General features: G+C 39.2%; 1 protein-coding gene across 1 annotated transcript; it reads right to left on the bottom strand.

Moving 5' to 3' along the window:
- Positions 1 to 60: 60 nt before the first annotated feature.
- On the bottom strand, positions 61 to 27,067 carry slc12a4 (solute carrier family 12 member 4). The gene is made up of 24 exons (XM_036534542.1): positions 26,857 to 27,067; positions 15,882 to 15,979; positions 15,614 to 15,745; positions 13,549 to 13,695; positions 12,994 to 13,048; positions 12,482 to 12,612; positions 12,017 to 12,258; positions 11,403 to 11,608; positions 10,655 to 10,819; positions 9,594 to 9,692; positions 8,700 to 8,757; positions 8,282 to 8,456; positions 7,948 to 8,066; positions 6,812 to 6,910; positions 6,252 to 6,371; positions 5,895 to 5,999; positions 5,305 to 5,473; positions 4,412 to 4,607; positions 3,833 to 4,002; positions 3,601 to 3,732; positions 3,362 to 3,469; positions 3,008 to 3,195; positions 2,386 to 2,519; positions 61 to 1,699 (listed from the first exon to the last, which is right to left on the bottom strand). The coding sequence occupies exons 1-24, from the start codon at positions 26,990 to 26,992 to the stop codon at positions 1,608 to 1,610; spliced, it is 3,276 nt and encodes a 1,091-aa protein (XP_036390435.1). The 5' UTR covers positions 26,993 to 27,067; the 3' UTR covers positions 61 to 1,607.
- Between the last annotated feature and the right edge of the window lie 249 nt (positions 27,068 to 27,316).

Genomic DNA, 27,316 nt, shown 5'->3' with positions numbered 1-27,316 from the left:
TACATACATAAATAATGTGATCTCACTGATTTATATATTTTTTCTTAATATATTGAAATATATTAAGAATATATCCAGTATTAAAAAATATGTAATTGAGTGCATTAAAAACATATTTCAATGCATGCAGGAAAACCAAGAAACACAAGAACATGTGGAGTTAGGGAAAAAAATTCATATAGATTCATATATAAATGACACATTTTTACTCTATCAATTTTTATAAAATGAAGTCTAATTACATCTTATTTGTTACAACACTCTTAAGCAATTTAGTGGATTTTACAGTTAAAAAAAACCTTGCTGTGCTGTCCTTTCTTGATGTATTTCAGTTGGTTGTACTTGCCATATCATACAGCCAGTGAAACTACATTTTTATCTGTCATTCATGCCTTGTACATTCACTGTATTTTACAGACATTTTCACACAGAAAGCATGAAATGATTATAATAAATTTTAAAGAAAACAATAAACCCGATCTTGTTGTGTGGTACAATGTCATTTTATCATGGCAGTATTTGTGTCCTTAATTCATAGGTTTTTGATTTAATGGAAATGTTCTTTTTAACAGTTCAGCATTTCAATACAATAATGCAGTGTGTGGTTTTTTTGCTCTTGCTGGTGAAAATAGCCTTTGTGCTTTTCATAGTTGGAACAGTGTTAGCACAAATAAATATTAGCAGCGAGCAGTGGCATCTTTTACAAGTTTAAAAACTCTTCTTAATCAGAAATAAAAGTAATTACACTACACGGAAGCACAAATGACTTAGCCGTTGAATCTTTTGTCAGTTTAGCTGCCTGCATATTTTGCCAACATTCATGTGCAACTCATCATCTGTGATATAAGCACTGATATTCCACAGAATTTGTGTTCCTTATTTATAATCTAATAATCTTGTACAGTATCCTCATTGGGAGGGTTGAGCAAATAAATAAGAAAATAAATAGGAACTTTTGTCTTCCCCTCATTGAAAACAAGCACAAACAAAACAGAGATTGGCACCTATGCAGAGCATGTCCTTGTTATATGGTTCAGGCCATCCAAAAGTCATTTTTCATTGCTATAATTTGTTTGCTAATAGGGGACTCTCTTAGTACTCCAAGTGCCTTGCTACGTTTCATGCTGATAAATATTTTCAGTCAAATATCAGTTTATGCTTGTTAGCTGAATAAAAAAAATTAAAGGACTCAGCGTATAAACCTGTCTGTATTGTATGTATATGTGTGTATATTTATACATATACAAGTATTTATACAATAAGGTCACCTATTGCTTGGAGAGCTTTGGAGCTGGACCAAAAATTGCCTCAGTTCTCTTTTTAATGACTGAAGTACATGGTGTTCTTTCATTTTAAAGATATGTTTCATGGAGGAAGGCAATGTGTTTAGCAGAAGTCTGTTGCGAAACATTCTACTCTGTGGTGGTCCTTCAAAAACGTCTTTATAACTGGTGATTTAAATGATCCAAAGTAAAGTTTCTGTGTACTTAAAGAGCGGGTTCTGGTGCTGCCTTTTTTGGCAGAGGAGTCGATAGTCCAGTGCCGAGTGACGTTGTCTTGTCTGGGCGTTGTCTTGTCTGTCTGTCTCTTATGCGGCAGCTGTTCAGTCAGGAATAAATAGTGATGACCTCTCTGCCGCCTCCTCTTACCAGCAGTACTCTCTCCAGCCCCTCTGTCAGGACTTCCAGGAACTCCATGTCTGTGTTTGAGTCAGGGAAGCAGCACAACTACAATCTTGCTGTAGGCTCTGGGTATCTAACCCAAGTCATATCCTAGTCCAGGTCCTCTCACTCGTATGCCTCTCTGTCTCCATCTGTTTTCTATTCCGTTGGCCTGAAAACACTAAAAAACACAGATTCTCCCAATGTATTCACTTTTGCCCTCTGAAAAGTTTGCATCATTCCTTATAGCCAATTCTGCGAAGTTGCCTTTTCCTTTGAGGCTTGAAACTTGGTTCTGCCCTATTTTCTTTTATAAAGGTATAAAAGACTCCCTCCTTCCAAAATTCATCTGTAATACACTTGTAATGAAATTGTCAGAACCAAGGCAAGATAATAGAAAAGAATTTTACCAGCACACAATTACACAATTAAACCTTATCTATAAAAAGGTTTACAAAAGTGTGCTGGAATCATTATTTTCTATTATTACTTTCCATGATTTATCTCAGCAGATGAGAAAAGGGCACCACTACCTGATCATTTTCCCACCAGCTCTGTGCTTACAAGTGCCACGGGAAGCCAAAATCAAAAACACAAGGTTCTATTCATTCATTCTACAAGTATTCTATTGTTGTAGAATGTTAGTCCTCGGTTATATTTCTCAAAACTCTCAAAACACCATTTGGATGGGGCTGTTAACAGCCAGCACAGCTGTGAAGGATACAATTCTCGTCTCCTTCTGAGTTCCTGGGGGGGCCAGGCATGTTTAGGAGCACCAGCCTGGCATCGTGGGACCTGTTGACGATCACCTCGTTCAGCTTCACTGCTGTGTGCATCCGTCGCACATTGGACTGGTCCCTGTGTAATGCACACAAACAGAGTCTTATCAGAGCACAGAAACACCGAAGCTCAACCCAACCACATCCATAGCCGGGCAATGCCAACCAAACTGCACACTTACAGATTTTCCCATTCTCTGTCAGCATGAGAACAGATAAAAGATAAACAAAAAATAGAGCAGAGGAGTTAGATGAAACACACAGCACTTTCAATTTACAAAGAACCTTATCGCTTTTTTCTGAAACAGAGCCTTTAATATTGAAAGACTAAAAGACTCACTCTGTTGAGGGGCTTTGTTTACAAAACTTCCTGATGTAATTGTGCTGATTGGGGTATACCAGGTACTGATAAGCTTGTGTTCTCTAACAGGAAACAAATTATGAGTGAGATGATGGGTTGGGAATGAGACGTAAAAGTAATCAGGGGAAATGATTACATGTCTGGACTGCACCCCTGTGGGTCCAAGGCAGACATTCATGTCCCTGACTGCAGTAAAGCCAACTTACGGTTTGATGCTGATGAGCTCTCTGAAGTTTTCTGGGGCATTGTTGCGGTTTCTCCTCTCTGCGTCATACTTGTCCTTGGTCCAAGTCATCTGGATCTTCTCCGACACTGGCTCCATCACTTCCTCCTCTTCATCAGAGTAAAGACTTCCCATACGGATCATAGAGTGCCTGTCCTTCACCAGCTGAGCCTGTAGAGGGCAGCAGACATGATACATGATTATTGTCTCACCATTCCCTGGTAGACAACTGCATCACCTTAAATTCTCTACATACAGTGTCATGGAAAGAGCAAACTACATACTCCTTGGACAAGGTCCAGTGGGCAGTATTTGTACACTCAGTCCAAAGACATACCTCTCTGTCTCTCTCTGCACTGGACAGCCTCATCTGCCTCAGCATCTGTGATCTCTGCTCCATCATTAGGGTTCGCTCATACGTGTAGGCCGAGATATCGCTATCATGCTAAAAAACAACAGAGAGAAAGTGAACAAATGTGAGGCTGTGATGGCTGCTTTACTTACTTTTCAAACATGGATAAAGGATGTGCTGAGCAAGACTGATGCACCATGAAACGACTCAATTCCTGCACATACCATCTCCACCACCTCCACCTCAGCCTCTATTCGAAGCTGGTACAGGAACGTGGCAAGATCTTTCTTCATCTGAATGCTGTTGTCATCCATCTGGGCCACAGTGAAGATACGCATCTTGCACTTCCTCCAAACCTTGGCCATGAAGAAATGAAGCCATTAAACATTTCATTTGAATGGTTCTAGGTAGAGAATCTCATCAGTCTTGTATTTAAAATGCAGCATCATCTCTCACCTTATGCTGCTTGAGGAGGAAAGGCAAGAGCATGAGCATGCCACCATCGTGCACAATCCACCACACGTCGATGTGGCCATCGGTGAAGCGCTCATGGTTACTTGGGTAGAAGGACACATTCTTGGGCACCATCAGGGCCAGGTGGGCGGCAGTGGTGCACCGAACTGTGTCTGTGGAGAAATGGTAGACAGGTGGTCAAAACTAATCAGAGATGAGATCTGTAAGAATTGCCTCATATCCTTGAACAGCTAACATTACATCAACTCATTACAGAATCCCTCCATTGCAATGCAGCACTGTGTTCATGGAGCTACCTTTAGATAACACTTACTGCACTGCCTATGTGTACAGGAAACCTATCTAAGTATTCAGAGCAGCATGTGACATTATTTGAAAAGGAGCTTCCTCATGATAATCATGACGCCAATGTGCTATAGTAAAAACATGGCAAATATTTGACTTTCATTTGAAAGGTTCCAAGCTGCTAACTGTCATGCTAAATTTCATCTAGCTTTCTGTTTGGGACTAGCAGACAGGCCAAAGCAGACTGACAGTGATCTCAGCCCATGGGAATCTTACTGATGAAGGTCTTCCAGGCTCGAGGGTCCTCGCTCTGTCTCCAGCCATATGGCCAGCCCATGACCACAGTGTTGTGCTTCATGCCCCCCAGGCCACAGGACTGAATGAGATGGGCGATGCCTTCTCGCACCTTGGTGGCAACCACCACCTGGCAGAAGCCTTTCACCTTCTCTATTTCCATCATGTTCTTGATTGCCTGACGAGAGCACACAGAGGCAAACATAGTGCTGTATTACCTATTTTTAAGGATTTCACACTACAACAACATTTGAATGAAGTCTATTGTAAAATATGTCTTCATCCACTCTTACTCACTAATATTACTAAGCACATATCTCAACCACTCATTCCATGCTGGTTAAATTTATCGGTTAATTTTATCGGTTCATATAAATAAAAAAAAAAAAAACATATTGGATCCTTCAACACCACAACCAAGTAAATATGGACCCTAATTCTTATAATGCAGGTAAGCATTATTTTGACATGTCTTACGTTATTTCAGCCTAACATCTTTCACTTCATGTAGCACGTTTTTGCACAAAACCAGCATAATTGCACTGTAACAGTAAAACCCACAAAAAATAATCATAATCATAAAAAATCATAGGCTTTTTACGATCATAATTAAACAAAGCTAATTTTTTGATAAGAGTAATAGAAGAAGGCTAACATATAGGTTGTAAACCTTCCTCACAGTGTATATTTCAGCAAATAATCACAATGAATAAACAGTGATGCTCATTGTTTCTCTTTGAGTTGTCAAAACAGAACTCTCAAATGATCACTAAAAATGTTAAACATTAAAAAATACAAACATTGAAATGAAATGGGTTGTCTGGCAGTCTTGACATGTCTTGTTTAGTTTGAACACTTTGTAGTGGCAGTTCTACCTGCTCTGAGGCTTGGGTCTCCCCAAAGCTGTCCAGGTAATTGCCTTGGATAACAGAGCCCACAATGGTCAGGCCTTTGCCAGCCTTCAGCTGGGAGGCGAATGTGAGCAGCCGGGGGTATTTTACATGCAAGTCTTCATCAAGCTTCAGCAGCACCAGCAACTGTGGTCTGTAGGGAATGCAGCAGGAAAGCGTGAGTACCAGCACTCATTTAAGGATAAATGGTTCCAGTTCTGTACACTTAGCACAGTACTAGTTGTCCTGCCAGCCATACCACCCAGCAGTTCCCTTCTGATTGATTGCTAAAGCTTAAGCAGGGCTGGATTTTGTTAGTATTTGGAAGGGAGACTATCTGGGAAAAATCAGGTTCTTGCTAGAGGTGGTGTTGGAGGGCCAGTAGGTAGCAGCCTTCCTGCTGGACCTACCTAAGGGGCTATATAAATGTAATCCACTGTTGTCATTATTATTGTCCCATCTGTTAATTCCTGATTCTACAGAAAATCTACCTTCAGGAGCTAAGGTTTCTCTGAGGATATGGCTAGTACTCTGACATACAATGCACTGATTTAATCCAAGAAGCTGCTGCTTACCTCCAATTTTTGGTGTGGGGTGGTCCAGCCTCCAGTCGGAGGAGTGCATAACGGGCCGCACTCAGGGACAACCCTCGAATTCCATCTCCCCACTCCTTCTCCGCTCTGATAGAGAAACAGCACATGATGTTAGCTTCTCCTGATCACACAGCATCAGATTCTCCTGATGAAATATCGTAAGTCTCCTGTGGTTGCATAGAGTTTCTCTTAATCATACAGATTTAGCTACTCCTGTTTAAAAGACTGTCTTCTGTTGTCCCAAATCAACACAAATTCAAAGGTTCAAAATTCCAATAAAATAACTGTCATTCATCTCAAAATTAGAGCCTTGGAGAGTGAGGCAAAACTCAGGCATACCCCTGGTATTCAATGTACTTGTAGATCATGCCTGCAATGCCCATGGCCACAATGGCATAGTACCATGAGGAGATGAACATCAGCGCCAAGCACATACTCATACCCAGGAAGGACAGGGCCCTAAGACAGAGACAGAGCTGTCAGACACAACACTATCGCAAGACATGGGTTATCACTACGAGGTCAACTGCCTTTATGAGCTGTGTGATGCAGCCTCAAATTAGATTGTGAATGTTTGTCTAAGCATGATGTTACAGTAAATAAACAGATATATGGATATCACAAACACTCACAGTGTCTAGATTCTAACTTTATAACCTAGAAAAGGACGCTGTGTCAAATAATTTGGAAATTCTCTCCACTGATAAGGCTAAAATAAATCCATTTCATCAGTTTGTCTGAGGAACATTCATTCCCAGGAGCCACAAGTCTGCATTAGGACAAAGTGTAAGTGGAAACCAGTTTTAGCCCATCTACAATTTGGCAAACACCCTGCACCCAGTAGCCTGCTTTGTTGACTAAGTTGATTATTCAAATGAGGTGGCTTCCTGCTCTCTCACCAGTGATAGTATTTGAAGCGGGGCCTCCAGTTTGGAGTACGGAGAAGCGTCTGCACAGCACAGGCAAGGTTCACAAACAGATAACACATGAGGAAAAACCTGGAGATGAAGAACAAATGCAACCATATACACAAAAGGGTCAATGTCCTCCCCGTTTCTTCCATATATTATATGTCTTGCACCATTACATTCTAAACATTACTTTCATGTAAATCTGTTGTTAGTTAAGAGAAGCTGGGTACCTAACTGCATGATGTTAGCACTCGACTCTATTCCTACCATTTGACCAATTTGAAAATATACCTGTCTATTAATGTATAAATGCAGTTTTTATACTAAACTATCTTTGTGCAAGGACTTTAAGCTGTGATAAACAGGCTGTCTTTTCTGAAAGAAGAGTTATCAAATACAGCATTGTAATGAGATGCTATGTTAGTATATGATGTATTGCTTGTCCACCTAAGATTTGATCCACCTAAGTAACATGCACAATCATTAACTATAACCTGGTGCACATTGGCCCAAAGATAAAGCATCACTTGTCTGTGACATTTTGTCACTTTTAGCACTGTTACTAACAGTAAAAAAATACACCATATTTGAATTTGAATGTCTTGATGCTCCAACAATGACACAAAATTAAATACAATATTTTGGACAGTTTTTGGATATAAATTCCAGTATGTCGATTACATTAAACACATACACAGAAGAGGTTAGGGAACCACTAAAAGCAGTTGAAAAGCCTTCACTGTAGAAGCAGAAATACTACTACAGAAACCACCTGTTTCCTCACAGTACAAGCTTCTGAATACACAGCCCTCAAACATGAATTGCAACTAAAGCTCTAGTTATATATTAAGTGATGAGATTGTGACAGGAGTTTTATAAACGCTAACCTGATTGAAAAAATAAACAACTCTTGCTGAATGAAAGTCTAGGGAAACACAGTCTGCGCACTGTGGAATTGTTATAATTGTGTTGAAGTGTAATGTGATCCAAAACATCATGAAGTCCAAAAGTCCAAAATCCAACAAAACCACATTAAGAAATTATTTATCCAAAATTACTTCTCATGATTCATGTATGTTCAGGATGCTAAGGGTGAAGTCTATGGTGAGAAGGACTCAGCTCACATGGACAGAATGGGGGCCACCATGTCCAGCGAGGCGATGAGGATGCCAAGCTCTGCGATCAGAGCAGTCAGCAGCAGTGCCCATGTAGGCTCCCCATTGGCCTTGCCGTGCCCAAAGACCTGAAACATGAAACGAGGCAGTGTCAAACAACAGGGGAGGGATCAGCCGTGAAACACACAGCAGCTGTTTACATGTACGGGATGCAAAAATGCTATTTACCGAAACTAATCTGAATGCAGTATTCAAATGACACCACACTGAGGAAATGCACCACATTCATTACAAGCACAAGGAAGCTAAAATCCCATGAACAGGATTAGTGTGGATAGCCTACCCTGAGGAAGGGGATGATGTTGTCCTTGGCAATAGCCTGCAGGAGGCGAGGGGCCCCAGTCAAGGACTGCAGCCCTGCCCCCACGGTGGAAAAGAACGACCCGATGACAATGACCCAGGGGGATGGCCAGGACAACGTCCCCACCACAAGGTTCTTACTCACTGCATCCCCAAACCTGCAGCACACATGAGTGCCAATCTCTCAGAAACCATGTTTTTACACAAAAATGAATATTTTGGCACAAGCACAGCATCACCTTGAATGCTGGCACTTTTTATCTTTGCTAAAAGACAGTCCAAACAGTATTTTAACAGCACAGGGTGAGAAATGTGGTGTACAGTCACAACAATCCAATAGGGAAGATAGTGAATGTTAATACAATTTAATCTAAGTCCAAGGTCATGTCTTCATAACTTACTTGTCTCTCAGTACAACCCCTTCAATACATGCTCCAAACAGCACCACTGAACTAAAATCTGGAACACTCCATCAAGGAACAATGCATTCTTACAAAATTGTTGCAATGATGGCTAAGGTGACCTGTTCAATGGGTAAATTAACAGCTAGCTAACTAGACCTTGTCACATTGCATTGTGCAAATTAGTCAACTAGCTAACTTGACATTGTCACATTGCAAACAAAGTGTTAGCTACTTCGCAGCCTGCTAGCCACGTTTTCCACCCATACCAGCTCCGCGAAAATCCACGGTTATACGATTTCCCCCCCTTTGTAGATACTTGTTTGATGTTTAAATTTGATCTGGGTGGTCCTAATTCTTTAGTTGTCAATTTATCCTGATTACTACAAGGATTTAACGGTATTTATCTTAATGACACAATCGAGTTACTCTGAGTTGAGGTAACATTAGCTATGTTGACCTTGAATGTGAAAGATCGCTGGCTGCCCCGGCGATCCCTACACCAGGTTACGTATGACGAAAGCATGTTAGTGCAAGCCCACCCGGAACCCATACAAATTGCACTGCAGTGCCTGCAGTTAAAAAGAAATTGCCTTAACATGAGAGTCTATCAGAGCGATCTGGGCGATTTTGAACCAGACTGAAATGGCCCGAAAGGGGCAGTACTCCACAGAACATGACTTGACGCTGATTGAACTATGATATTCAGAGGCAGGACAAACTGTTTAGAACAGTTAGAACAGTAGAACAGCTAGCGTAACACTGTGGTAGAATGACAAAAAATTCCCTCCCTTTCCCCCTTTGGTGGTGCATCACCCGGCCACCCTAAGGAACAAACCACCCCTGGCCTTATGCCAGAGCATATTGAGTTGCTTCAGACATAAAAAAGGATACAGACTAAGGAAGTTGTTGTTATTGCCAAAATAGTCCCAACAGGAATTGACTTCTGGGCATCTTTGAGGTCTCCAGATCTGTTAGAACCTGCCATGATGCCTGAAGAAGAAAAATGTATTTTGTGAAAAACAGTCCCAGCAACTATTGTCTTTGGTTATAGGTAACCTTTTTACAATTCCTAAATTTAAAAGCTAATTCCTTTACAGTTTAGTAGGTAAGCACATTGAAATGCACGGCGCCTGTTTCACAGCAGAGAAGTCACCATTTCCTTCCAATTTTTTTTCATGCTTTGACTTCAGTCCCACACTCTCCCTCTCTAATCCTTTCACTTTGCACGACCTCTGCAACAACCTCCACATATCTACTAAAAATGCACAGGTGGTTGTCCTAAAACATTGAAGTGATTTTTAAAAATTGTTGGCATTTTCTACATTTTAAGTTGAAACTGAGTATATGGACTCCAGGCAAATCACTGTCCCTGCCTAATACATATCTTGCTGTCCTTTAGCTAGATTCGGACAGCTACTATGAGCACTTTTTAAATCTGTACTTGTCTTTACGCATGAGCCCCGCTTGTAAATACAGACTGGGCTTGATTTTTCTTCCACAGCAATAGTATATGTAAAACATTGACAATTACTATAAACTCTCAAATTAATTAAAATTAATTAAGAAAATATTTGTATGGCTACTTGTTTAAACTATAAATGCAATTTGCTGCAATCCGCAGTGGATGAGGGCAAACGGACATGGATCAATGCATTCTGGGCTTTGTGTGAGGGCCGGATAGGCTAATATAGGTTACCAAACCACAAAAGTATGTCAAATAAGCTCACATTCTTTGTCAAAACAAATGAAGGGGCTTACACTATGGATGCAAATTCTCGCGAAGGTGAGGATCAATATATTTACAATTTAAATTCAAGGTGATGATATGCATTAATTAGAGGAGAATTCAACATGAGCTGTAATGCTCAGCCCTAGCCACATTTCAACTGAAAGCAAAACTGTACTTCAACTTTTTCTTCTAAAACAACAAAAGGCAAAAATGTAGGTCACACCTGTTGCAGAGGGGAAGAAGATCCCAACAAGAACAGTGAAGGAGGTGGTGATGTCAGCTGACACATATAGATACAAATTCTCCAGAGCACCATGAACATCCACAGAAGGTAAGCTTTCCTTCTCCAGGATCTCGCCTTTCTCCAGGTAGGCACCCCACATGTTCTCTGTAAGACATGTTAGAAAGCTCTCACTGCCACATCCCAATAGGTGCTATAAAGACAAAACACAATACTGTTAACTACAGAAAAGTGTAAGACTACGGAGAGTTCAAAATAAACAGTATGATGAAAAAATATTGGTAATGTTTTTAATGAAGGGTTCTTAATAGGCACAGCAGCCTTCATTAGTACTGCATAAACTTTCATAAAAACATATGTCAGCTGACATGACTGTGGTAAGGTTTGCTATGGATGATGACATAACGTGACATTCAGATTTGTATGAAATGGTATTGTCATACCCTATAGTTTTATTGGACATTTTTTATAGGAACTAATACAAATTACTAATCAAACACAAACAAATATAATTATAAGATGACTGTATTAAACTGCTTTGGCGAGGCTAGTTTCACATACTTGCACCTCAATGAGTGCTAAAAGAAAGGAAACAAGAACTGTGTTTGGGCTGTATGTGGTTCTTATGTAGGATTCTTCAAAAAAAAAAAGGGTTACCAAAATGTTTTTGTATGAATATGATGCTGGTTTTCTAAATTGTCCAGCAGGGGCTACAGAGATGGAGTCTCACCTCTGATTATCCCACTGGCCAGGCCGGGGATGCCCTGGATCTCTGTTACGTTGTTCTGTGTGAAGTACTTGTCACACTGCTGGCTGCTAATGTTGCAGAAATTTTCCCACAGCTTACTGGGAATGGTTGTGTTTCCTTCAACCACTGTTTTTCCACAGACATCAAAACGGTCTCTGACTAAGGTCCTGTTTCCCAGCATGCATATCCTTGAAAAAGAACATGGCTATAATAAATGACAGAACCCTATTTATAATGACCTTTGACCCTACTTACAACACATGGCATGCCTCATTCACATTTTATATTGCTACATTTCAATACAGTTCACAAGACAATATACTGAAATATATACAACAAATATAAATTATAGCAGAAATCCTTAAAATTCACAAGCAAACTGCATCTTTGTTAGCTCCTGGATAAAGTTATCAAAGCAAAATAAATTATAACCCTGCAGTTCCATAAATAATGTAATGTTAATATTTGGTTATTTTGTCTTCTTCATGTAAGCTATTGTAAACAAACTGTTGCAAGAGAGATGTTGCATTCAGTCAATCCATCTCTACCATATCCTGTTTGGACATTAAAAAGTCTAATGAAACCCAGCAACTTACGGAAATTCTGGTGGATGGAAGATGGATTTCAAGGCCCCAGCATATATGGACACAATAGATATAATGACACAGGCAAGGAAGAGGGAGGCAAATTTGTTGACATATTTGACTCCAACGAAGACCACCAATGCCATGAGACTTAGGAAGATGGTGCCGTACACCCTCATGTTGTTCAGCATGGCACCATCACCTCCATTCAGACCAGAGGGGTGGAAAATGGCTGCCTGGGGTATGATGTATTTCTGGGAACAGCAATAACAACAAATGCAATACATCACAGGGTAGTTATTTGGTAGATTTATTTCAGAGTGGTATAAATAACACCAATGATGACCAATAAACCTGTCTTTGCCAACAATATATTAACATAAACAAAACGACACTGTTGTTCTAAATGAATTCAACCACTTCCCCTATGCACATGCCCCTCAGTAACGCTGCTTTCACTTTTAAAGCTGAACTTACCAGTAATATTTCAATGGCACCAAGAATGTACATAGCTCCTGCGAAGGTGGTCCCAAGGTAAAAACAAAGTCCCACAGCTCCCCCAAACTCTGGGCCCAGAGAGCGTGAGATCATAAAGTATGCTCCTCCAGCTAGAAAACCAAGCCAGAGTAAAACCAATAGAGCAGAGATACTAAGCCATGGTCCTACCCTACTGGTGATTTTGAGCTTATTTTGGGAGATGCCATCTAATAATATAACACTGCAGAAATGTTTCAAAGCTGCAACAAACCTTGTGCAACACAAGATATAACAATTACATGCTAGGATGTGCTACCAAAGCCTTGAATGCATTATCATGTTACCAATCAATTACATAATCTGTTAATGACAGGAATTGAAAAAAGTGACATTGAGTTGTAAATGTGTTGTAACATGAGTTGTAACATTAAGTTGTTAAATTTGTATCAGTAGCATTTTTATAATAGAATACATCAACTTTTTATTATTTGAAAGTTCTGAAAGATCATTACCAGGGACAACACCATTTGTGGCGATAGCACTCATAGATATGGCTGTAAGCATCGTCTGTAATATTAGAAAAAATATAATATAAATTATAAACATTATACAATGTCACCAAATGCTTTCCTCAGTGATAAATGTTGTGATTTTAGAGAATGGTTTTACCTATCATCATGACCTGACTGTATCAAAACTGAAATTTATTTACAATAAAATGCAGACATGGATAAAAAATAAGAAGAATGCTAAAAAAAAATACATGAGTACAATTTCCTTTTATTTCAAACATCCACCCAAAAACACAAAACAAGAAGCATGTGCGTTCTATTTATTTCTGAAATAACTACCTGCTGGAGACATACTTCCTTTGCGATGTTAAACTCCAGGACGATAGACCCTAAAGATTCTAAGATCTGAAACTGGAATTCAGAAATGGATAAGGGTATAAGGCATTTCTTCTTTAGGCCCTTTCTGTCTGTCAGCCCTCCTACTGTTAGTTCAGTATGGATTTTCTGCTGCTCAAACAGCAGAGTGTGTAAAATGAATAGTACGAGTGTGCTTACACAGGAGCAGCACATGAGCACGATGAGAAAGGACTGGACAATGCCGGCGGTGCCCACAATCCAGGTGAGACGCAGGAAGAGGATGACGCCAAAGATGTTCTGTAGACAAGGCAGGTAGACACCCATCAGGGTGCCCATGCTGGGGGACTACGGACACACAAGGAAACGACATTGCATTATAATGCTGATCTGAGAACTATGCTATATATGTATAGAAAGGACAGACAATTATGGACATTAAGTACCTGAGCCAGGCCCTGTGGCACAACCAGTCAGCAAGATCCACAAAGAGAGGAGATAATTCATACTGAAACTAAGACTTTGCAACTGCTATTGACATGTCCTGGTTTTCTTATCAGTATTTAGCAAAGTATAAACTTTTTAAATCAACAAATGACGCATTGCAAGCTGTATTGCAATGAGGTTCGGCTTTAACCTCAAAGAAAGTGTACAGTCAATGTATTTCACGCTCTGCTTCTGTGAATACTCCCCCTGCACATGGACAAACTGGCACATATGGACTGGAAATAACTAATTGATCAGAGGCATTGATCTGGCATTTGAAGGTCACTCAGTTTGCAGCAAGCCTGTATGGCTGGGGCCTTCTCTGCCCAAGCCAAGCGTGGCTACAGTGAGTGCCTGTAGGGCAGACAGCGAGCTTCAGCGGCTGCCACTCTGTACAGCTGGATATGCAAAGCATTGCTGATGTCGTGTGCAATGCCTACAGGCCGCAACCCCTGAAAACACACCCTGCTGTGCTCTGCAGTTACTCCCAGTGCAGTTCACTAATGCCTGCAAGGTCACAGTGTTGTGCTCACAAAAGCCTTGATTCTCTTAACAACATAACTTGTACCAAACAAAATGAAGGAAAAATATTTCCAAAATACCTATACTGGAAATGCAAGCATATTATGTTTTGCTTAAATGGGAGCATTTTGGCATTTTCATACTGTGAACTCATCAATGGAAAATTATGCATATCTGAGTTACACCACTTCCTGTCACCACATCAGGCATCTTTCAGGCTTTGGTATTTATGTTCAGTGTAATCATAAATCATAGCTGACTTTTGAAGATCTGCTTAAATATTCTACTGGGCAGACAGCAATTTCTAAAATACATAGGCATAATAAAATATACCTTTTGAACATAACAGCACTCCACTGTTTATTGACACAGAAAGTATACCATAGTAGATACATCTACTGATCAAATTGTAAACTGTACTTAAGGCAGGATGGATTAAATGCAAGCTTCATTCTACCCAATACTCACACCAAAAAGCCATTTCTGTCGAAAAGAAGGGGTTAAGTTTGGGGCTCCACCAACATCCCTCTAAGAAGTAGCAAGAATGCTATAATTACAGGCCTTTCAATTTGCATTTGGAAGGTTTCTAGCCATGTTTTCTTCACTTACAGAACAGAACAACAACTACAACAAAAATGGCACTATTTTTCACCGTTTTTTGGCAAAAATGTGCAATAAAGTTGACCCTCCCACATCGCGGCGGTTAGGGGCTCATCCCCCCTGCAATTTGGAAAAATGTAAAAGCGTAAAATGTTATATATATTTATATGTATACATATTTGTGTATATTTATGGTATTAAACAATAAAATACATTATTATACATATATTTTATGCATTTATGACTTACTAAACTTTTTTACATTTTCTTTATTTCACGTCTGCTATGCACATCATCTGCAGTGCTACCCGATTTCCAGCACAAGGCATCAAAGCTCCCAAAAAAATCCCATTTAATTGTTTGTTGCTGACCCACGAAAAATCGAAACCACAATGTGGAAAGCTGCGATGTGGGTCAACTGTAGTTGTTTTCCAGGTTAAACTGAAATGGGATGACAAATACATAAATATCATACATGTAATGTAAGATGATTGTTTAGATACAGAAACCTGTTACCTTTATCCTCTGAACCACTACTGGTCATTCCTTAGAAAGGCCAGAGAGGAGAGTATGCCTACTCACAGGGGAAGTGGATATTATGTGGCAGGAACTACATCTCCATAACTGAAAGTGACACTGCCATTTTTATGATTCAGACCTTTGGTATCTTCTTCTTGGACGCCTCTGCGCTTTCAGCCTCCTCGTGCTCTTTGGCCCCCTGAGTGATGTTCGTGTAGTTGACCAGCCGGCTGAGAAGAGAGGACACTTTGGGCCGGATGTCCAGTTCCTCCTGAAAAATGAGAAAAAAAGTCATTCCACTGTCTACAAAAATAGCTGCTATTAGCCAGATACAACAAAGCAGCAGTACTGACAGTTTACATTCAGTCACAAAAAGCTGAAGTATAGATTCCATAGTGAGCACCGACCTCAAAAAGAGCCAGATTCCTGTCGTAGAAGTCATTTTTCTTTGTAGCGGTATCAGCATTGTTGAGAAAGGGGCTGTCTTCTTTATGATTCCCATGACCTTTATAGGTAATTAAAGAGTGAGACAAAAAGACAGAGAATCATAATAATGTCCATGTCAATGGCTCTAGCAGTTAACAGTATACATATATATATATATATATATATATGTAGAGAGAGAGAGAGATAGATAGATAGATATGCAATTACTATACAAACTCCACAGTGATTGTCCTGTATTATTGGGCTGTGCCCCAACATTGGTATGATCTTTATAGGTTTAGCCACCTCATTTTCATGAGCACAAACAATACAAACCTCATACTCAATTCACAACAATAATCTCCAGCAAACTAATTTAATTCCTTCTGGGTATTACACAAATTTCCTCATCAACTTATCCCAGCATTTTGATTCCATGTCTTGACCCTCAGATAACTCCATGTGAAACTTGTGGCAGACCTGCACCTTTTGCGAAACAATAGGATTCAGGTACTGCCTATATAACTTATCTTGAGATAGTTCCATACTATTGAAAGCACAGCAATAGAAATAAGCTTCTAGGCATGTAGAAACTTTAATCATCTTATTCAACTTTACTTTAACAGAGTTGACTTGAATGACTTAAACAACAAATCACCATGTCACCATGTCAGCATGTTCATTGTTCCATTTTTAGCTCATTGAACTTTTTTTGAATGAACTGCAGACATTTTCTTAAAAAGCCCACAAATGCTTCAGCTCTTTTCAATCAATGTCAAAGACCTCTTGCAGTAGTTATGGTGTACTTCTTTTGAATTTAGCTCCATGAACACTATTTCTTTGCTTGAAGAAAGCAACCATGTTTTTAAAATCATGTTTTACAGAAATAACACTGGCACTGACAATGAAATCAATAATGTGATCAAATTTGATCCAGATTCTTGAATGAAATGAAGCTTTGTAAAATGTTCCCAAAATGTTCGCAAATATTCCCCGATACCCCCGAATACCCCCAAAGTGCTTATAATTTTATTTTCCAACGAAAACACAGAGTAGCATTAACATCCATCTGTTATTACAAATGAACATTAAGAGACACTAGATAGTGCTCCTTAGTATTCACATCAAATATGTAGAAAAACTGCAATGATTCCGTGTTAACTCTACTAGAGTTATGCAGGCATAACCTCATGAAGTTTATCACACAATGTTATGCTCATTCTATAGTCCATTCAAACTGAATTGGGTTCCTGATTATACTCTCCTACGTGGTACCATAAAACTACAACCTACATACTTCTGATGTTGCATTGGTAAAAACATACAGGTCAAAAAAAAAACAATCAGTTTACAGTTGCCAACAAAAGTACACTGCAAGTTCTTGAAATTCTTGAAACACCAATATACTCATGAAGTTAGCATGACTGTTCAGATAACCAGTCATGTAAACTGACTGCAACTCTGTTTTCTACTTTTTCCCCTTTCCAAAGCCAGATGTCCCACATCCCTGCTCAGTTCCAAAAAAAACTCTGATCCAAAGACAGCAACCCTGAGGCTAGAAGTCCTCTATTTGCTTTGTCACGGAAATGTTCCTCTTTCTTGAGATGCATGTGTAATCAGAGGAGCAATTGAAAACATGGCCATTTTCTATACTAGAACAGCTGCTCAGCCCATAAGATATCCATGTCTCAAAAGTAAGACTTTCCATTACACACATATTAACAAAATTCATAGTAAATTCAGACAAAGACTTTACACAGTAAGACAACAAGACATGGAAATCATTTTAAAGCAAATAAATTGAAACTTGAAAAGGCAAGTTAATTAACCAAAGCTGTGGTTGTGTCAATTTGATTATACTGATTAAAAAAAACATCCATAAAACAACAAGGTACTTCTCCTATTTTTCTATATTCTCCCAAGCATTTTTTACATATAGTGTGTACAGAGAAACAGTTTTTTCCCATTGGGATACAGATGCAATACCTTTTTATACAAATGCAAGCATTATAACACAATCCAATGATATAGTCGGACTTTTCAGAGCAAAGCACGCCATGCAAACATCATCAACCATATTGATCCTTTTTTAATTAAAGATAATTATATCCATAGTTTAAAGGCTGGGTGTCTAATAGCAAAGAACAAGGTTTAAACAACAAAATATTTTAGATCAGACTCCAGAAAAGCAGCTGGTTTATGAGCTTTGGCTGTGGCATTTGACTTGTGTATATGTATACAACTGCTAGACCACTTGTGAGCAACTGAGCATTAACGTAACATTTACGCGAGCCAAATTTTACAGTATTACATCTATAAACAAAATTCAGTGGTTGCGGCTTTCTGTATCCTCACTCCAGATAGGCAGTAACTCTTGACGTCAACTTTAACATTTAGGATTTCTGGATTTAACAAGACAGGTGAGACAAATAGATCAGCCTCACATTTCTCCTCAATGTAGAGGCCCAGTTCCCCACTCACCTGATTCAAGTACTACATTGCCGTTAGTCCTTTCCTGGTGTACCATTCTTCAGTTGCAGTATGGTGGACTGCACTCACTGCATAGATAGGCAGGATCTGGGCCACACTGATACTCTGGGTGAGCTCTCAGAGAGGGTCCTGCCTAAGCAGTGCTGTACATTCACATGCACACACACACACACACACACACGCACACACACACACACACACACATACACACTTACACACACATGCCTATATATGTACATACACACACACACACACACACACACATTTACTCTCTCTTTTTCGCATACATAAATACTCTGAAGACCAACAAGGAGTGTATAGATTACAGAGTTTGAACAGCCTTTGTATGAAAAGCAACTAGGTTATCAACTGGGATATTGATGTATACATGCAAGTGCATGCTGTATGTGTAAATATGTACAGTATTTGTATGTTTCTGTCAGAAGCAATGTGTGAAAATTAGTATTAGTTTGTCTATCTTTTTTGCGCATGGAAATATTGCTACAGTACCAGGGTAGGGTGGGGCTATTTGCTATAGAGGAACTGAGTAAGTTGTAAATAACAAGCAACTCACCATAATAGACGTGTTTTCCTTGAATGCAAATGCACAGAGATCATATTTCATTGAATAATCAGATTAGACTTAAACAGGGTCATATGAGAGTTAAAGTATAAATGGTTCTTGACAAGATAAATAAACAAATGCCTGTGAGGCTTTTTCCTGTTTGCTCTGGCTTTTATTACAGAGCGGGGTGTGGGTGCAGTGCTGCAGCCAAGTAGACTAAAAAAGACATAATCACAACAAACTTGGAAGCAATTGCAGTGTACAACCTTCAACATGCAATTACGGTATCCTTTTAAATAATGAATGTCTATTTCAATGCAAACAGATTACAGCCTCTTATAATCCATACCCAATACAGCATAGACTATAATCAGGAAATTAGAATCAAAGGTAAAGGTTATCATGGTAAATGGTGTCCCCTACTGGACATATTGACAAAACACAGGAGGGAATGGTAGCAGGGCTCCTGAACCCCACACTACAGTGCCTCATGTGGTCTTTCACATGCATTTTCACTACTGTGTGTGTGCGCGCGTGTGTGTGTGGTAACTGACATGTAGGAAGATATGATACTCACAGCAATACTGGTCAGCACCAAGCAGTTACACACTGAGAAAGCACATTTATCTAAACAGCCTGTATTCTTTTGCATCAGCGGTTCACATACATGAATGATGTAGAAGTAATCAGTTTTAAACTAATCAAATTTGCAAGGAGTCTGTGGCCAGGGAAATTCTTCACTGTAGGATGTTTGATACAGTACCTCTGAATGCTCTTGGCAACTTGACAGTCCTGGCTTTGTGCAGCTAAAATCCTTTTAATGAAAACAGCGGAGTGGAGTCCCCTATGTGTGACCTCACGTCATACCTCTATTAAAACTGATTAAAGATTAACAGGAATATTTGGAAAGCTCCCAGACTCCAGCTGTGGAACATTTTAAGGGAAAGGCACTGCGTTTACATGACAAGTCTGTGCAAGTCAGCAGAGATCAGAGAGATCAAAGGAACAGTAAATACGCTGTCCTGCCAATGCCATCACCACAGCCACTGTACAAACCAGCCATTTTTAAGAATGTTACCCTATCTTACACAACACAAGGCAACATTCTCTTTTACTATTTAAATCTCTACAAAATGAAAGTTCTTTCCGCATCACAAAGTAAACTCTGGTTTAAGTTCATTGTTGTGTATATGATCTTTCCTATACTGTAAACTCCGACCACCTTTCGGTGCTGCAAAACGTAAGACAGATTCTTTTCACACTACTGTGTTGACAGCATGTACCAAACGTACCAATCTGGTTAAACTTTTCACACAAGTTTATTTAATTTTGATGCTCTTAATAAGCAATGCAATACTATTTGATTGAGACTGCTTTTGACAGATAACTGCAGACATTGGGCCACCAGGTTTTGTATTGTATTTGTATTCTTGAAAAAAGGATGTTGTTTCCAGGGACTTAATTACTAGGTAGGCCTGTATTTCTTCAATGTAGTACTATTTATAAAATTGCCAGACAAAAAAGCCACATCAGACACAAGATGAGGATATGAACGTGGTCTATGTTGCAATGATTTCAGAGGAAACAGCTCTACACTGCCAGGTGGCACTGCGCATGAGTTCCTATGTGTTACAGTTTTCCTAGAGTGGACTCGATCAGTTTAACCGCTAAATGCTTTGTCCTTTCAAATCACAAATTGTTGTATTTGTTCCATGTTTTTTGTTATTACACAACATTTTCTGACTAATTCCAATTACAATCTCATGGCCTTGAGCAAATATTTACAGAAAAACCTACTTAATGTCTGAATCAAAGGTTAAGACAAAGCACATTGTGGTTTGAATGAGTACAGGACCTACTAAAACTTCTCTTGCTGTCCACACTAATCAAAACATTTTTCATACATAAAAAACAGTTTCTCTCATTGATTAGAGTGAAGTCAAGCACCCGACAATAAAACACATTACATTTAAAAATACAAAATACAAAAATACAAAAGCTGGACAGAAAGAATGTCACACTAACAAGTGTTTACCTGACAGGTTAAAAAAGAAACTGCAAAAACAGAACATTTACCTTCCCTCTCCAACCAAAATCAGCAACTTCAGCTTCAAAAAAGAACAGCTATTCAGAGACATTATGATATACAACAATAGGCATTCCATACCTTGATACCGACCAGCATGTAGCTGAGGTGACCACCAAAATGTGGCACAATGTGTGTGTGCCTGTAAGCATGTGTGTGAGTGTGTGTATGCACACATTCGTACATGTGTTTTGTTATGTAGGAGGTGATTTCTATACTTAGAAATTCTTTACTTTTTTAAGTTGCAATCATTCATCCTTTTGCTTATTATTCAAATCATAGGTCATTCTCAGGACAATAAGAAACCTGTATGGAGCTCTTTATGAAAAAAAAAAAAAAGTTCACTGACCACAGCAAAACATTTACCATTATATTAGCTCCTTATTTCCAAAGCCTACTGTGGTAAAAATGTTTGGCCTTTCTCCTTTAATGAACATTTAAGATGGACTTAATGAAGCCTAAGAAGCAATAATTCTTCTTAGCCTGTTTTACCTCTCACTGTTACTTGGCTAAATCTTTAATCTGCTAAACTCATTTGATGGAAGCTCACCTGCACTCCGGATGTGTGAATCTTATTACAATGTAGGGGCTGAAAGAACTGGTGGGTGGATTAACTACTAAGCCTTTCAGATTTTAAATGCAATCGTAAATGTTTGTATGACCCTGTGCATGTAACAAACAGCACAGAGTGTTTTGACTGGACTTCACAGGTAACATATTTCCTTGGCTACATCATTTACAATGCTTCAGTTCTATGAAAAAAAGATAAATATTTAAAAATGTGTTTTTTCAACAGTAACAAAATTGTACTAAATATTCAAGCAAATGTGGCTTTGCAGCTGTAAACAGAAAACAATGTGAGTATATGACAAAACTTGCTTCCATTTCACAGGTAAGTCATGCTCATATTACTACATGTGCTTTACTGCAATTGATTCAGCTATGGTGAAGGGCTGAAATATATCAAATGCTACACTGGCACTGCTTGGAGTTTCTATTTTTTCTAAATGCTTACAGTCCACATGGAGTGCTTGGCCTCTGACAATCAAAAAAAAAACATTTTATACAACATATCCGCATGCAGAAGTAGAGTTAACTTTCATTATCAAGGAGCAAACTACTTTAAATATGCAGTGCATTGGATGACATGCTGCATATCCAGACATTTATTTTTGAAATGCATATGGTAGAATAGCAGCTTTTTCCTCTTTACTTTGTATCCACTGAAACTGGGTGCTCCATATTCAAGCACCCCAAAGCTAAATTTGTTTTAATTGCTTTATTAGATTGCAGGAATGTAAATCTACTGATTAAGTCTAATGATTTAATCAAGTTGTAAAAAAGTAAATGAAGAGAAAATGCTGGATGCACATGCAAGTAGTTTAACCACTGCAGGCTATGTACTGTATTAAAGGTCAGAAGAAAATTTACTTATGCAGACCTTTGTTTCCATGAAGTACGAATGCATACTGTAACATAAGATAACTTCTCTCTCATTAGTGTGGTAGGGGTGCTTTGTATGCATTAGTTTTACCATCTTTCAAACTGGTGACATAATTCAATATTTTCCTTTGTTTTTAATAAAAAATATGTTGACAAATATGTGGTGCAAAACCATAAAGATTCTGAATTTTAACAGATTTTAACAGATTATATATGATATTTTTACTTGCAAAATGTGTTCATTTTATTCAGATCTGAGCTCACTGGCACACTGCTCTCAAGGAAAAATACTCTTCTGATGAGGCAGTGGAACAACAATGCCTCATCAGCAGCCATAATGGGAGTTTCATCAGAAACACACTTGAATAAAGCGGTGGAATTTCATCCTGCTGGGCTGAATGCCTTTAGGCTGGCTTTGATCTACGTTAATGATGGAGAAGGGACAGCAATGGAAAGAAGAACTGCAAACAAAGTTTGCACCCAATCTTGAAATGAGCTATTACTCTGTAAGAAATATTAAGGTAGCCAAACTGCAGAAAATGTAGCCATCACTTCAATAATTTGTGCTTGCAGCAAGGAACAGTCAATCTAGAAAATCTTTATAGAAGATTTTTTTAAATACTTGTTTGCTTCCAGTCTTGGAATACCACAAGGCAAGATATTGCATGTTTCTTCTCTTTCTCTTGTTCTTTATAATTTTAGCAACCTGGATTTGCAACTTTCAGCAAAAACTTGTGCAGACAGGGCTACCAAATGGCTCCATTGGCAAGATGCTTGCCTTGAGTGCTGGCAGAGTCCTACAGACTGTGTTTCAAACCACCTGTGTCATCTCTGCCAAAAATGACTGGATGCCCACAGCACTAGAACAAATTGGCTTAGTTCTGCTGTGGATAGGGGTGGGTAAGTCAATCAGTTTTTTCGTCACTCCGTGATTCCTCAGGCACCTGTGAGTTGCTCGGATGATGCCAGTGGAGCAGCCCCTATCTTCCAGCGAGTGCATACTTCGCTGTGGTGCACTGTGTGTGTGAAAAATAGCCATTGGAGTGCATCAGTCTTGAGTGCAGAGGTGGTCGAGGTGAGATGAGCCCAGTTTACAACTGGTCATTTCAAAAAAGATTCTCCTGCTGCAAAAATAGACTATGCATGTGACTAATTCATTGGCCCTGTTATTATTTTACATTTACATTTACATTATAACTACCTTCCAGTTGTCTGGAAAAAGTTCATTATCATAATGAAGACTACCATATAAAATCCATGGAAACTGATTGGCTGGCTGTATCAAGCATAAACAAGTAAAACAAGTAAGCAAATAAATGCTTAATACCCAGATACTTTCCCTGGGGGTTCATTTTTCTTAGTTGCCTGGTTCCGTTCAATCACACATTCCATATTTCTATTCATGCCAGCTACCACAAACAACACTTAAAAATAGACAGCCTATAATAAGCACTGTTTTGAAAACTCATATATCCTTACTCCTTGACTTAAAACAAAACACCGCTGTCTCTGTACGGGTTACTAGAATAGACATTTTAGACATTACTCAAATAGAGAAATCAATCTCATTTTCTTATTGCTGACTGTGATAGTGTTTGTGTCATAACAATATTCATAGCATTATCACTTTCCACAAGCATAAGTCATAACAAGGTCTTTTCAAGTGCACCTAACGCTGAATGTTAATCTTTTATATTTCAGTCAAATGATTTAAATTTCTTCATGGATTAAGTAAGCATATTCTACCATAAGGTATAAGAAAATATTGGTGTTTCCATTATACTTTCTTTTCAGCCTTGACCCTGGTTTTTCCAATGGTTTAAAATTTGTGCAATCTTAAAATTCAAGCTTAACTTACACATTATCCAGTTAATTAGCTTGAATTTCATTAGCAACAGTAAAATACCTGTTTCATAAGATCAATAACTGTGTCTTACCTGGATCTGAAAAACTCACAGCCCCCAGATATAATAAGTCTTTCTTTCTTTCTTTCTTCTGTGACAAAGCTTGGCATGCTGATTTATCATTTTGATTTAAACGTTGACTGCAGCTGCTAACCACTCTTAAATATTCCTGCCAGCAAACACCATCAGAATGTATTCTTTGTTTTGCTCTGGGATTTTCATTTATATTTTTTACCTGCCAATTGTCAACATGGTTTAAAAATATAACAAAAAAAAGTTTTTTAAAAAATTAAAAAAAAAATGTCTAACAATATTGGCACTCAACTGATATTTAACTTGTAGCTGAATTCAACCAGCTAATTGCTGGTACTGCTGAGAAGTGGTTGGGTTATGGTACTCTTAAGGACAAGGTACTTGTGTTTGCTTAAGTAAATATTCAGACTTGGGCTGCACACAGATTCAAATTTAGACCTGTTGCATGCAAAAAAGCATATTTTCCTGCAGTGGTAGCAGGAACATATTTTTCATTAAAAGCAATACACTCCTTAAAAATCATTTTGTGGATAGATTATAATACAAATATAATCTACACGCAACAAAGATACATCATTCCTTCTCAATTGGCTGTAAAATCCTTCACTGAAAAATTGTACAACCACATCAGGTAAATAATATAATGATACAGTCTCTCAGGAATGCAGAGTGTATTACTGTCTATACTGGAGTGGAAATGGTTTGCAACGGCTGCACTGGAGTGCTGAGCCTGTACAATTGCCACTCTGTGTAGGCCAGAACAGAACAGAGCTCACAGTCTGCAACAAGGTTGGTACTGTGACACACCCCCTCCCCACACACACGTAGGCACGCACATGCAGACACAAGCACAAACACACGCGAGCACCCCTCCCACCATGAAAAATATCCCGAATTTCTGTCTCCCCCCCCCAAAGCCCTCCTTCTTCTGCATTTAAAATCAGCACCAAAACTCTCTTCAATCTTTACCACTGGCCCTCTCTTCTGAGGCCTAGAGTACTGTCACAGTGCTGTCACAGCCCCAACAGGGTTAGGTAGAGTGGTATAGCACATCAAAGTAAAACAACAATGAAAGGGAGAAGAACCACCCCATGGAAAAAAAAAAATGTGGTTGTTACATTAAAATCTGTTCCAAGAGACTATATTAGGTCATTTCAGGCCACTCAAACTCTATCTTGCATAGCACCTCTCATGGACAAAAACTGTACTACCAACGCATTTAATACATATACACAATTTTTTTAAAACCCCGTTTTCTTCAAGCAAAAGTATTTAGCCACACCTATACTGAAAATAATAGTCTAATCTAAAAATTTGAGGGATCTCTGAAAAAAAAAAAACAATTACTGTATAGCGCTAAATCATACATTAAAGCTTTCTGTCAATGCTACTGGTTGTTTAGGATATAGCACCTCAACAGAGGCTGCCAGCAGAGATCTGTCAAGCAGAGAGCCCAGATACTTCAGTTTGACCTGTCCAAGCCGTTTTCAGACTAGAACATTCCAGATCCATTCTGCTAACATAACTCACTCTTGTATACTCCCAGTTCAATTAATTGTGTGACTGCATAAATAGTAGGCCGGGCACTGCTATGAAGGGTGTGTTGTTCTGTGGAGGCGTCCTCTGGTTACCGCACAGTCTTGTGCTTTCTTCCCCCTTCTTCCCTCACTCTCTCCGATTCCCATGCCAGCCCTTACAAATCTGTGCCGATCCTACATAATCCTCCCCTTCGGCTACCAGCTCCTTACTCTCACCCATCTCTATTATTCCTATCTGAGGGAGTGGCTGTAGACCTGGCTCAGTTATCATAGAAGTGAAACAGGAGAACAGTTACTTTCTAGATAACCTACCAGCGCAGCTCCTCTTCTGAGAAGAAAGAAACTTTAACACATAAAGCAAGTACGGCTTTTGTATGAGAACACTTGGAGCCTGTTTCAGGAAAGCTCCTGCCTCTTGCGTAAGACATTCTAGTGACAGTCTGCCACCCCCTCCTGGCCCCCCTCCCTTGCTTCAATTGTTTTGCCTTTGTAACTACAGACAACTTTGCCATCTGCTTGCATTTGAAAAGATTCGTGGCGTCATTGTCTGCTTTAGCTTGTCTCCCTGCTGCCTGCGTCAACTTCTAGGAGTCCTGGCACACAGCAGGGAAAAGTACCAAAAGAGAGTGAAGACTCAAATGCTGCCCAAAATAACTGTCAAGAAAACTGCCGGCTTTAAAATTGTCATGGTTACCAGTACAGCTACAAGTTAACATACAGAAAGTATAGAATAATCCTAACTATTTGTGTTTAACTTCTCAAAAATTATTTATTTTCTTGATTCACATAATAGTCAGTAACTTAGCTCTACATATTCCTGTCATATCTCCCACAATGAAGTGTTCTTTTCTGAACTCAGAAGAGCTGAGCAAAAGTTTGAATCTTTGGAAAACTTACCATCAGAGCTCACTGTATCAGTATGTCCAGGATAACCTTGCCCTGTATCTCTGTAGTCCACCCAATTGATTCCTTCTAGGCTGTCATAGTTTGACTGAGCATTATCCTCCACCGGTACAACAGTAAAATGAGGCATGTTTTCATCAGCTAGCAGGAGTTTAGGTCTTCTACTCCCAGCTACAGCTCAGCTAGCGCTACCCGCTACAGGCAGCTGAACTCCCAAAAATCTCAATGCATTCCACTACAGTTTGGTCACTTCCTCCAGAGGAAATTACCATATTTCCCAGCTCCACCCATTACTCAGTTGTGTAGACTCGCTGTGAATAGGGGCTGCTTTGACGCATCTTGACTGCTGTTCCTCTGAACCCACAGCTGCTCATACACACAAAAGAGCGGCTGCTGACAATGAGGAAGACAGCACTTCTTCACACCCTTAATTTCCATGCTGGCAGTGAAGCAG

Source organism: Megalops cyprinoides, chromosome 8, assembly GCF_013368585.1.
Source record: "Megalops cyprinoides isolate fMegCyp1 chromosome 8, fMegCyp1.pri, whole genome shotgun sequence".
In the NCBI taxonomy this organism is placed as follows: domain Eukaryota; kingdom Metazoa; phylum Chordata; class Actinopteri; order Elopiformes; family Megalopidae; genus Megalops; species Megalops cyprinoides.
The sequence above is the reverse complement of the archived record's forward strand: the minus strand, read 5'-3'. Positions and strand labels throughout refer to the sequence as shown.

What these genes read in the sequence shown, in the direction of transcription:
- slc12a4 (XM_036534542.1), bottom strand. Translation starts at nt 26,992, where the DNA reads ATGCCTCATTTTACTGTTGTACCGGTGGAGGATAATGCTCAGTCAAAC. An exon ending in CGCTTCAAATACTATCACTG is followed by an intron (nt 6,372 to 6,811) that starts GTGAGAGAGCAG and finishes TCTCTGTCTTAG; the next exon opens with GGCCCTGTCCTTCCTGGGTA. An exon ending in GAGCTCATCAGCATCAAACC is followed by an intron (nt 2,520 to 3,007) that starts GTAAGTTGGCTT and finishes TGCATTACACAG; the next exon opens with GGACCAGTCCAATGTGCGAC.